This window comes from Marmota monax, unplaced genomic scaffold (assembly GCF_021218885.2).
Source record: "Marmota monax isolate L192 unplaced genomic scaffold, Marmota_monax_Labrador192_F-V1.1 WCK01_AAM20220418_F8-fsc00659, whole genome shotgun sequence".
Lineage (NCBI taxonomy): Eukaryota > Metazoa > Chordata > Mammalia > Rodentia > Sciuridae > Marmota > Marmota monax.
In genome coordinates this window covers 12,883-26,535 of record NW_026692060.1, presented here as the reverse complement: position 1 = coordinate 26,535, position 13,653 = coordinate 12,883, and the positions used below count along the sequence as shown (strand labels likewise).

The following is a 13,653-nucleotide window of genomic DNA, read 5'->3' as shown; positions in this document are numbered from 1 at the left end:
CAAGACTCCAAGAAATATGCTTTCCCCAAGAGGCACTGAACCAATCAGAAGAAGATTTAAGAAATGTGGAAAAAGTGAGATATCCAGAAACTATTATTTTTTTTGAAGAAGAAGATGAAATTTCAGGGATAGCCAAAGAGGCTACACATGAAAAGACACCACAAGTTTTTATTTATTTATTTATTTGTTTGTTTGTTTGATTTGTTGGTGCTGAAAATCAAACCCACTACCCCATTTGTGCCAGGCAAGTGCTCTACCAGTCAACCACATCCCTTACCTCAGGACACCAAAAGTTCTATCAGGATTTGTATTTGAGTAAGTATCTGCAACAGGTACCCCTGAGGAATTGATTCCATGATAGAGCTGGCATCACAGCTCACAGCACCTGAAGAAACAGTGTGAGAGACAGGCTGTGGAACTGCAGAAAGTTTACAGAGTAAACCTTAATCTGTGGATTGATATTGCTGCCTTGGAATTAACTGATAGGCAAGCTGTTGTACACACAAGAAGCTGACCATGACAGGAGGCCAGAGTGCCAAGTTCAGATGAAAATACCTATAATCCTCCTCAGTGAAAAGCCTAAAAGAGAGGGTTGAAGAGTGCTTGCACAGTGTGCAGGAAGTATGGAGTTATTTTCCTATTCTGAAACAAACAAACAAACAAACAAAACCACGGACTTCTCATCCCCAATTTTAAAAGTTCCAATGGTATGTAGAGAAGTGGAAATACATTTGTATTTTTGTTTTTACTGTTATGTGGTGTTTTGATGTCAGGAATTTTTATAAACTATAATGGGTTAAACATTGTCTTCTAGAGAGATCTGGGACCTGGGATCTGGTAGTTGTAAATGTGAACTTATTTGGAAATATGAGCTTTGCAATGTAATTAATTTAAAGACCTCAAGATAAGATCACCCAGGATTTTTGGTGGTACCTACATTCAATGATTAGTGTCCTTCTTAGAGAAAGAATATTTGAGACATTGACAGAGGAGAGCCATTTGAAGAGAGAGGTAGAGATTGAGAAATGCTGCTATAATCCAATGAGAGCCAAGCTTGCCATCGGCCACCAGGAACCAGGAGAGAGGCATAGTACAGGAATTCTTCACAGCTGCCAGCGAGAGCCAACCCAGTCAGCACCATGATTTTCAACTTTAGCTTTCAGAACTAAGGGAGTTGCCTAGTTTCTGAGGCTGGATGTGGGGTGGAGGCTCAGAAACTGGGAAAATTGTTCTGGATGCTGGGTTGTGGAAGAAGATGAAAGACTCAGTTGGGATAACAGATATACTTTATTTAGAGGTGGCAGGAGTCCCCAGGTTTAAATACCAGTTCCATTTTGCCCCAGCCAGTTCCATTTACCCCAGCCAGTTCCATCTAGACCCTGAGTGACTTCATATGCCGTTTTTTGAGGCAATGCAAAGAAAATTTTCAATAAATTATATAAGTTGGAGCATGTTCAGAAGCAAATGTTTATGACCTTGAGTGCAGATGCAGAATCAGGATATTCCAGACCTTGGCTACATACTGAAAACATAACCCACTAGAAGCCTTGACCAGAGAGCCTAACTACTGCCACTTGGGGCCTGCCCAACACTGACCTCAAACTTGTGATTCTCTTACCTCAGCCTCAAAGGTAGCTGGGATTACAGATATGTGCCATTACACCTGTCTGAAAGGCATAGAATTCTAAAGACACAAACCAAAGAAATCAAGAAGCCAGCAGAATGGAAAGGACAAGAAAGGATTTCCCCACACAGCCTTTGGAGGGCATTTGACCTTTTTAATCATTTGAATTCAGACTTCTGGCCTCCAGAGGTATGAAAATAAATTGTTCAAAGGCACCTACTCTGTGAATTTTTTATGGTAGGCCTAGATCACATTCCTAATATACATGGAGGGTCACACTGGGAGAGTCCAAATCCTAATTGTCTTCATTTTATTTTATGTGCCTCCAGTTACTACACTCAGCACCCAAAGTGGAGATATCAAGGCTAAGAGACTTCTGAGACTCAAAGTAATAAGAAAAATAGTAACTGACACTGATAATTGAAGTGCATGATCATATATCATGTGCATTATACAGGCTAGTAGGAAAAATGAAAAAAAAGAGAAATATCACCAAAAGGATAAAATTTTGGATTTAATATAACTGACACTAGATTACTCCTTGAACAAATAAGATAAAACATCAGTACAAAAATCCAATATTTTGCCTTGATTGTCACTCTGTGGAACGTTTCCCCTGTGAAACTAACACTCAAAGCATAGTTGATGATTATGGGGTCCTACATTAGCACCTATTTTGACCCCCATATTTTTATTTGGATGCATTGAGAAAAATAGTTTTTGATCTCTGAAATACAGAATAATATATAAGCTTGTTCTTAAATTCATTTTTCTAAATGTTCATCAAGTGATTATAACCATACTTTTCATAAATGCTTTACTTAGAATCATAGAATCTGGTCTTTTATATTCAAATATTCTCTGTGTATGTAAAATGCAAATATTATTCATCTGTTGAGAAACCACAAAATGACACTACTTAAAACATATTCACCATTAACAGCAGTTGGGCCTCTTCATATTTTTAATAACACATTTATTTTTAGAGCAATTTTTCATCCACAGGAAATTGAGTAGAAAGTCGAGTTCCCATATGTTCTCTTCCATCCTACACACACATCCCTGGCCACTATCCAAGTTCTGCCCTGCAGAAGTATGTTTGTTACCATGAATGAAAAAACTCTTCTCATTCAAGCCATTGCCATTTTGTCATTTACATATGGCTGCAGTTGGATTCATCCATTTCTGAACAGTGCTTGCACTCATTACTTCATATCAACTATTCAGACCCATAACACTGTATGGCCTATTAGTCCCTGAAGATAATTCAGTATGAAATTTTAGATACATTAAGTTGTTTCTCTTGCCTTAAAGAGCATTGACCAAGTTTTATATTTGTCAGGCCACCATGGGCACAATCATTCCTCTGAGGATTTCACTGTGAGGAGCAAGGACTGAAAGTGTGTTTTCATCAATATCTGTCATCAAATTGTCACAAAGTACCATCAAGTTCAAGCATAAAATGCTTCACTTAAACTGGCAACCATAACTGCTATTGCAACTGAGAAATAGGACAAACAGCAGAACTCAGAAGGGAAGTGGTCCAAGCTCTGCATATTCAGAGGATCACTACTGCACAGGGCTTCACACTTCAGCCACTGACCAATTGCATGGATGAAGCATCAGTGTAAGTGAACATTTTTGAAAAACTTAATTACACTATATGTTCTTCTAAAACTTGCCTTGTTCACAACATAAGCATGTCATGGAGCATGGACATATAGATATTTGTCCTAAAACTTTTCAAATTTAACTTGAAAACATTTTATATTTAAAGAGATGTTAAAAATGTGAATGACTTACTTTGTATTTCCATGCCCAGTTTGTTTCTCCCCTAAAATGATCATACATTTCCATGGCACAATTTGCAAAAACAGGAAGCCTAATTTGGGAGGTTATCACAAACTGAAGTCAGACATTTTTCAGATTTCACCAGCTTCTATATGAACATCCTATGTTCTATTCCACGATCCAAACTAGAATGGAGCATTGAATTCACTGTCACATCTCCTTTGGTTTGAGTTGAAAGAGCTTCTTTTCTTACTTTTCATGACCTTCACAATTTTGAGCAATACTTCATACTACATAGGAATTTTGTAAAATGATCTTCAGTTTTGGTTTCCAGCTATTTTTCCCATAGAGAGACTAGAGATATATTCTTAGAGAGAAAGAACACAAAAAACTTCTTTCCTCATTATATGATTTTAAAAGTATGTGATATCCACATACTCTGTGTATTAAAATAAATTCACTGGTTTTAACAAATGTATCATTCTGACTAGGGATGTTGGAAACGAGTGAAGCTACCCACTTGTATTTAAAAGAGGGGGCAGTTAATACATGTAATTTTTTTAATTTCCTCTCAGTTTTGCTGTTAACATAAAACTCCTTTAAAATAGTTTAGGAAATATAAGGGAAAGAGTAAGGTCCAACTTTACTGGCTTCAATGAAAAATGAGTCCTTGTCCTGAGTGTGAGAAAGAACTTCATTTGTTTTTATTTCCCAAGGAAAAATAAATTATATTTTCTTAGATCAATAGAAAGATGAAAACATCAAAATAATGTTTATTGCAGACAATGATATAAAAATTCATCCTACAAAATGTCATTCAGCTTAAAAGATAAAATTATGCAATCTTAAATCTGACAAATTCACAAAACATGTAAGCAGTCACAGCATGTAGTGCATCTGGAACACATAGTTTGCCAATCATTTTATGTTCCACAAAAGATGACCATCATTAAAAGAAAAAAGATTGAGTCAACATAATTTGGTAATTTACACTGTCTTTATATTTAAAAAGAAAGTTATATTCAACAAAATGCCATTTTTATTTTTTCATTGGGTATTAAACCCAGGGGTATTCTACCAAAGAACTACATTCCCAGACCTTTTTTTTCCTTCTTCTTCTTATTTTTAATTATTTTGAGACAGGGTCTTGCCAAGTTCCCCAGGCTGGCCTCAAACTTGAAGTTCTTCTACATCAGACTCCCAAATTAACCAAATTGTGTGAATTAATAGGCATGTGCCACCATGTCTGGATCAAGTACAAATTACTTAAAAAGCACTAAAGGACAGTATTATAAACTTCAACTAGGAAGGGCTGCCCGAAATGTAAATTCCCCAGGCATAGAGTTCCTGACTTATCCCTGTTCACTTGTGGCCAGTGTGAACAAAAGGCCTGACTGGGAAATTCAAAGAGCCAGAAGGGTACCACCATATAAGAGAATACTTGGCAACGTTCACAAAACTCACACTTTCACTCTCAAAATCAAGAAACACACCAACCCGGCCCTGAGGCTTCTCTATGTAGTGAGAAAGCATTGGGGAGGTTGTCAAGAGACTATGGCCATCATCTTCCTTGACAAAAAGGAGAAGAAACACGTCTTCGGATTCAATCACTGTGCCATTCCTTCTTATCCAGGAATCCTTACAGACTCCTACAGCCCAGTCCAAATGGTCCTTCATATCTAATTCCCAGTACAGTTTCCCAGAGTTGAAAGTCTCTGTTCCCCATGCAGCAAAATATTTAATTCCATCAGAATTCAAAGATAAGTCTGGAAGGACGTGCCTAAATCTCAAACTTCTCACATTATCAAATAGCTTGAGGTTATCACTGGACACTGTATTTTCAAAGTATATCTCCACTGTAGAATGAAGAGAACATTCAAATCAAAACCAACTTTTAAATTGCTGTTAGATGAGAAGGTCTACCTGAGACTTAATGTGGGGGGGGAGGGGGTGGCAGAAGAAGAGGGGTAATTGTGGCTGAAGTGTATTGCACTCACAGGTTTCTAGAATACTGCAGAATAAAAAATAGTTCAATCACAATGAAAACACTGATAAATATATGGACACTGTAATAAAAGAGTGGGCATGTCTACTTCCAGCTTGCTACTATTCATTTCATCTGAGAAATTGGAGGTCTGCATTCCCATTCAATCCAAAGCAATAAATTACTTGCTATGGTTCCTATTTAGTCCTACCATGGAAATCGAAAAACTGCTTCATCATATACCAACTTGTCTTTTTTTGATGCTTGTGAAATATTGCTCTGTGCATTCAGTTATTTTATGTTTGTTCATACATGCTATTATATTAAATTTAATGCATTTTGTATATTATATTTATATATATTTTTAATAAAATATGTATCACACATTCAATTTCTAAGACATTTTAAGGGTAATGTTTAAATAACCTGCATCACTCAGTGCACTTAATTTAAAATGGGAACATACTGAACTAATTTATAATTGTCTTATTGATTGAAATGGTTTTGCATGTTTAGCCCAAATCACATTTATTATTTTACCAGTGATCACTTATTTTTTTCCTTAATTAATCATGGTGATCAGGTTACTAAATATAATTATAAATACTAATTGGCAGACCATTCCCTTTGGGTAAATTAAAGGTTAATAAATGGAAAGGTTTCCCATAGAAAATCATTATTGAAAGTCACTACACTATGCTCCCATCACTGGGATGACACTCACCTTGGAAACACTTGAGCCTGTCTATCAGTCCAGTGATGGTCTGGGCAGGAAGTGCTGGCTTTATAGGCTGAGGCATGTGCAGCTGCACTGATTCACCCCTGAAAGTAGGAAGACGACATGAATCTTCTGGTGACAAAAATGACATCACAGTTTTTAAGGAACTAAACAACAATTCTGCTGAAAATGTTTCTTGAAACCATTTTCTCATGAATGTAACTCTGGGAACATGAGAAGGGACTGTTTCTAGGAATCTTTCCTACTTAATTTGCCAGTTAACAACCCATTTCTCAGTGGTACCCATGTCTCTAATTACCTAAATAGGAAAAACTGTCCCATGCACCTCAATGTTTCTGATTTACAATGTCAAATCATACATGGTTGCATTTATGAACATCAACATTCAGCCCAGGATGACATATATCCCTCAATCAACAGGGGAAATAGAGGCTGACTTCTCATAAAGGGGAAAAGGAAATCATATTCAAACAAAAACATGAACACACAGTTGATTACTCTCTACATAAACTATGCCTTCACTTTGTTAGAAACAACTTAAACACTTTCATAGCTCTCAATGGTATCCCAGTTTACACTACAATCAAAAATTTACCTGGTCAATAGGTCTCCCAAGTCCTGCAAAGAAAACAAAAAAAGGGCTTATTTTTTTTTTTTAAGAAACTGAATAGTGTTTTGTTTTTGGAAAGATCATGTAGTATCAAATATCATCACATCAATGCTTCTTATGAATTCATTTTCATCTCTCAGGACAGTACCAGTAAAGCATATTTAAAGATTCTGAATTTGTGATTAAATCAGAATCCAGAGGTTCTAAAGAGAATGAAGGATATCAGTAATACACAGTGTTTACTGTCCCCAATTCCATAACTTTTAAACAGAAGAAAGAGAACATAAGCTTTTCCAAGATGTCTGCATATTGTCAAATGGCAGGCAAAAAATGAAATGTTCATGAATAAATTGTTATTTTTCTGGATCTTAGAGAAGCAAGATACAACAGAAAAATTAAAAAAAAATCCTAGGAGAGCTACTCACAGAGTTTCATAAATCTTGCTTATTTATAGTCAGGATAGAAGGTAAACTTTAAGTAGATTATATCCAAAGAGGAAAGAACCCCATAATTGATGCAGGAAATATATAAAAAAAAAAAACTACCAAATAATGTGGTCAAAATGAGAACACCAAAACATATAAAATACTTTCATGCACAACTAAGTTCTTACCTGGAGCAGCTCCACATATGGTTTATGGGACATTTTCACCAGCTCCTCATATATTTCTCTTAAGTCTTTCTTCTTTTGAACCATATTGGCTTCACTTTTTTTGAGTTCCTCTAAAATTCTTTTGCTTTCCTTTCTAAGAATGTCTAGATGTCGATTTTCCTCCTCATGAAGAACTGGATGTAGTTTCCTGTACTCAGCCCTGATCAGCTCTTCCCTGAGATACACATAGTACTGTAGAGAGAGATTGTCTAGATCACAATTCCAGTATGATTTTAACCTCCTCCACCTAAACCTCTCTCTTTGACCATTGGCTTTTTACCAGTATGTTACATATGCCATAATTTTATATGCATCCACATTTCAGAAATTAGAAATTCACTCTTCTTTTATCTTCATTCTTTCCCTAGTTTTTATAACAAAGGCAAGGAACCAAACCCATCCTTCCCTCCAACCACTTTTATCTGCTTCATGAATGCCTGAAATATCTTAAGAAAAGGTTTTGATTGACAATTTATCCTTGAAATATAAATTTCTACATGCAAGCGATTAGAATTTAGAGCTGTCACATAAATCACTATATGCAATATTCTGATCTCTGGTGAGAAAATTAATTTTCATCTCAAACCTCCCTATGACACTGCCTGGTCATTTGTTTGATCAACAAAGTCAAATTTGACTTTTAGGATTCCAAGCCACCAGAAATGATGTACCTAATATCCTTACACCATGATGCCATAATGAATAATGGATGGATTTCTAGTACGTCTGTTTCAAGCTGAGTCTCAAGGAAATAGACTCATACTTACGATCCATGGACTGATTATTTTGTTCTCTTCATCTATATTTCTTTGATTTACTTGGATCTTTTCCCGTAATGATCTTATTTGCTTTAGGAGCTTCTCCTGAAAAAGAAATATAAATTCAAACAATAGAGAAGCAAGCACATTTGGTTTCAATCTCACAATGATAGAGAGAATCACAAATAAGTAAGAGATAAGTACTTTAGTGAGAAAAAAATCATATTGCTTTCCTTTTGCTATTGATGATTGTGAATTTTAGGAGATTTCATACTGCAAAAGTGCATAATGTAGCCATGTGCCTAGGGATAGTGATAAAGATGAATAGTTTTTAGATAGTGTGGCAATTGGCTTCAGATTTTGTTTTCCGATGCTCTACCCTGCTAATTCCCCAAAGCCTTTTATCTAATTTATTCCCTAGTGTTAGTAAATATTCATGCTGTATAGAAATGTATTGCATTTGTCATTTTGGTAGCCAGTAACACTTTTCAAAATGAGCAGTTTCTAATGCCTTAACCATGAAAATTAAAATTAAAGTGACCAACTCCTTTATCACTACCTCTGTGGAATCAAGCTCCACCAAGGCAGGCATGCTTGCATATTTTATTTATTGCTTACATCTTTGGTTCTTAGCTTCTTCCTTGATGCTTATAAAATTACTGAGCATACAGAAAAGAGTAGGGCAATCATCATCATCCAGATCCTCAGCTCTTTTGTAATCTCTTAGCTCCACTGCTCAGCCTTCACAGTGTTCTCATTGGTGTCACTTACCCGGTATTCCTCAGCAGTCCTTTCCACTGAAGGGTGGTTGTGAGCCCTGTGCTCCTGAGGGTTGCAGCAGAGCCAACAGAGCAGGTTCTTGTTCTCCTCACAGAAAATCTTCTTTGTCTGCTGGTGGGTCACACATATATTTTTCTCAGAGCTCAGGAATTGCCTGAGATGAGCCTGCCTTGCGATTGATGTAAGATTCTTCAGAAGAATGTTGTTTTTGACATCTCCCTGCTGTGATGGCTCCCTGCACACAGGGCAACAGGAAGAATTTGGGCTTGCCCCCATGGAACAAAGAAACAGGGCCAACAAAAGCTGTGCCCACAGCCTATGGTGACTGGGTATATAAGGTACTTCAGGCAGACAGAGCAAGTGAGTTCTTTCTGGAGCACTTGTGGTATTTCTGAATCCATTATTCTGAGGGAAGAAAACCATAAGGATTTAAGCATCTACCCTTAAAGAGATAAAGACCTGAACCAATTTTTACTCATATTCTCATTGAATAGCACACTACTCTCCAGGGAATAATAAACTTGCTTTTGTACATGACAGAACAAACTGAGTAAATAAAGAATGCAAATAAATCAAATATTTAAGTGAGTAGCTCTCTATACAAGTCTGAACTATTATCAAGCACCTTTCATACTGTGAAAATATGTGATTATTTTAATCTGCTCCAGAAAACAAAGACTTCTTTACAGTTTTTATTTAGCTAAAAATCTGGGTTCTCATTTCTACTATAGTTGAACTTCTAAGAATGGAAGAGAGAGAATATTCCTAAAAATATTATTGGATTTACAGATAAAAAATTATACATTATCTGAGAACTAGTTTCAGAGTGCTTATAAACTATGTAGGAACACTGGGCATGGTAGCACACACCTGAGACAGAAGCAGTGCAAGTTCGTCACCAGCCTCAGTCAAAGCAAGACTCTAAGCAACTCAGTGAGACCCTGTCTCTAAATAGAATCCAAAATAGAAATGGGGATGTGGCTCAGTGGTCCAGTGCCTCTGAATTCAGTCTCCAGTACAATAATAAATAAATAAATAAATAAATAGAAATAAAAAAGAAAAGAAAAAAGTTTAAACTACGAAATTACATTTGATTTTGTTTGGGAAAGTAGTAGCTACAGCTCATGTGGCAATTGTATATGTACTTTAAGAATTACTCTATGGTTTCAGCAGTTCTTGCTGCAGAATTGAAAATATGAATTAAGCTTCAGTATCAGGCACTCAAGGTGTGGAGGAGGTCGATTTTGATGTCATTCAGCCAGGTGAGCTTCAAACTCTACTCTGGAGAAGAATGAGCTGGTCTCCTGGAGTGCACTTTTATTGAGTCCCTGAAGACAACACCCACTTCTTCCTTGATTGCATTCAGAGTGTTTCCAATCAGTGTTAGCTAAATAGTGTAGGTAATTAGATTAGCATGGGCGATTAGATTAGTGTGAGTGGTTTGGATGTGTGGGTAGTTAGTTTTCAGGTAGAAAATTTTGATGTATTCCCTTCTCTAATCTTCATAAACAAACATTTAGAGTCTTGCCCACAGTTACTGACTTAAAAAAAAAAAATGATGGTTGTGGGGGAGGGAAAAGCGGCCAAAGGGGATTATTCAAAGTACTGAAAACCTTCTCCCGGGATCCAGCGCAGTGGCACCACCAGGCAAGGGACACCTCTGGTGGGGCAGAAGGTGATTGAATTATTCAGATATGAAGATCATCTTCTAGGTTTTGTGTAAAAGGCCCCAGATATTTCAAGTGGCCATTTTGGAATTACAATGTTTTTGGATAATTTTGCCCCTGAAGTTTATTAAAATTGGCAAGAATCATCTCTGAAGTGAATTGATAGTAGTGAACAGATTCTACAAACTACTTAAAAAGAGACCCAGGCATTTCTTCAGTATTTTGGTTCAAACGGATTATATAACTGGTTAAAAGTATTTCAGCTGGTGATATTTTTGCCCCCCCCATCCTGTTGTTGTTCTTCAGCCAAACTGTAAGATATGTTTGATTTGTACTGAGTAGTTTCAGCAGCTTCAAATTACTGTTTTGAGTATTGCTAAAGTTTCATGGCCATTTATTTTTACCTTTATTAAAACTTTTAGGAGTTTTTGACATCAGCACTTTTCATGTCACAATGGGACAACTTTTCTAAATGAAGACATTGAAAGAATACAGAGTTTTTTTCTTTTTATCTTTTACTTACGTGGAAATTTAAGATGTTGCAGTTTTCCACCAGCATGGTAATATTGAGATAGCTATTTGTGTCTTTTTATGTGCTGCTGTTTAGGAATACTCTTCAGATGTGAAATTTTCTGTTCGTTTCTGCTTTTTGGATCATAAGTTGGATATTTCATCTGGAGTGGATAAGTACAACAGTTACAAGTACATGGAATAATAAAGAAGACTTTGATCTTAAATCTGAGGAACTTGGCTAATTCTGGAGATAGCCATATGAAAACTTTAAAACAGAAGTATGGGTAGCTGACTTGAAATAACTCTATGTCAAATAGTTATAGGTTAGTTAAGCATCTTCAAAGAACTTGGATATTTCAGAGGATACAAAATAAAAAAAACAAACTGGAAAACATAAAGATTACAGAGAAAGAACCAACACCTTCGTGGGCAGTCCTGTTGGAATTTGGACTTGCCATGAGGTGTTGAAGCCTTATTTCACTGACTTGGAGAGACTGGACCTAAATGGCACAGCATGACTTTGCTCCAGCCTGGCTTAATTTTCCTACTCCACCATCATCAACAAAGTCATTATTGAATTTTGAGAAGCATTCTGAAAATTTTTCATGGACGGAAAATCGTTATGATGTGAATCGTCGAAGACACAATTCTTCAGATGGCTTTGATTCTGGTATTGGATGTTCTAATGGAGGTAATTTTCGAAGGAAAGAAAAAAATGGATGGCGTAGGCATGGCAGAAATGGTACTGAAAACATAAATCATGGAGGAGGATACCATGGTGGAAATTCCCATTCTCGTAGCAGTATTTTCCGTTCTGGAAAAAGCCAAGGTCTACATGAAAACAACATACCTGACAATGAAACCCGAAGGAAAGAAGATAAAAGAGAATGGAAACAGTTTGAGGCTGAGGATTTTCCATCTTTAAATCCTGAATATGAGAGAGAACCAAATCAGAATAAATCATTAGCTGCAGGTGTATGGGGCCTACACGCCCAGACACACACATACCCAACCAAAAAAATCTCCCAAGCTCCTCTCTTAGAATATCCTCTGAATCCTAAATCTAGAGCTCCAAGGATGCTGGTCATTAAGAAAGGTAATACAAAAGACTTACAGCTATCTGGATTCCCTGTAGTAGGAAATCTTCAGTCACAGCCAGTTAAGAATGGAACTGGTCTGAGTGTTTATAAAGGCTTAGTGCCTAAAACTGCTGCTCCACCTACAAAACTTACACAGTGGAAAAGCCAAACTAAAGAAAATAAGGTTGGGACTTCTTTCCCTCATGAATCTTCATATGGTGTTGGCGACTTTAATGCTTTTAATCAACTGCCAAGAATTTTAGTCCATCACCAAATTCAGTGAAAGAGTGTAATTGTTCCAATTCCTCTTCACCTGTTGACAAACTTAATCAGCAGCCTCCTCTAACCAAACTGACATGAATGCGCACTGATAAGAAGAGTGAATTTTTGAAAGCATTGAAAAGGGACAGAGTAGAAGAAGAACATGAAGATGAAAGCCATGCTGTCTCAGAGAAGGATGAAGACTCATTTAATTTGCATAACAGCAATAGTACTCACCAAGAAAGGGATATAAACAGAAACTTTGATGAAAATGAAATTCCACAAGAGAATGGCAATGCCACAGTGATTTCCCAACAGATCATTCAGTCTTCAACCTTTCCACAAACTGATGTTCTTTCCAGTTCACTTGAGGCAGAACACAGATTGTTAAAGGAAATGGGCTGGCAGGAAGACAGTGAAAATGATGAAACATGTGCTCCCTTAACTGAGGATGAAATGAGAGAATTCCAAGTTATTAGTGAACAGTTGCAGAAGAATGGTCTGAGAAAAAATGGTATTTTGAAAAATGACCTGATCTGTGACTTCAAGTTTGGACCCTGGAAAAACAGCACTTTCAAACCCACAATTGAGAATGATGACACAGAGACAAGTAGCAGTGACACATCAGATGATGATGATGTGTGAAGGATTTCCTAACACCTTTAGAATTTTTAGTGTGATACATCTCTCACAGTTTGGGGTGAATTGTAAAAATGAAGAACTATAATTTATGTAGTGAAATACCCCTTTAGAAGATGGTTTATTTGGGGGACTTCAATATGAAGAAAACCAAGAATGTTTTGTTGGGATGGGTTGAACATTATTTCTTTGTAAATGAATGTTGTAGAAATGAGGACTTTGGTTGATCCAACATTGACTTTCTTCATCACTGCAGCATTTCTCTGACTAGCAATGTGACCATGTAACAAATGAGATTTTCTCATTTAATAATAAAGAATTATGTAATGTTTTGAAAAAAAATAAATTGAATCCCCAAATTCAGATTATATCTAAAGATTTTAATTTTTTTCTTTTATTTTCCACCTTTAAGAATGGAAAGAGGTTGACATCATATGTGATTATTTTAGTATGTGTTTTTGAACATTTATAAACATTTTTCTTTCTGACTTTTGCTTTAGTTTTATTCTCCCATGTGGAGAGGGATTTAGTTTAGAAATTTTGTTTTCCTCACCAG

General features: G+C 36.4%; 1 protein-coding gene and 1 pseudogene across 1 annotated transcript; one reads left to right on the top strand and one right to left on the bottom strand.

The window, feature by feature from the left end:
* Positions 1-4,653: 4,653 nt before the first annotated feature.
* LOC124099465 (tripartite motif-containing protein 43-like) lies at positions 4,654-9,339 on the bottom strand (annotated as a pseudogene).
* A 1,592-nt stretch (positions 9,340-10,931) lies between these two features.
* LOC124099451 (vasculin-like) lies at positions 10,932-13,398 on the top strand. The gene is given in 2 exon segments (XM_058582943.1): positions 10,932-12,436; positions 12,439-13,398. Coding segments are annotated over 2 exon segments (1,479 nt in total). The 5' UTR covers positions 10,932-11,622; the 3' UTR covers positions 13,104-13,398.
* Positions 13,399-13,653: the final 255 nt, after the last annotated feature.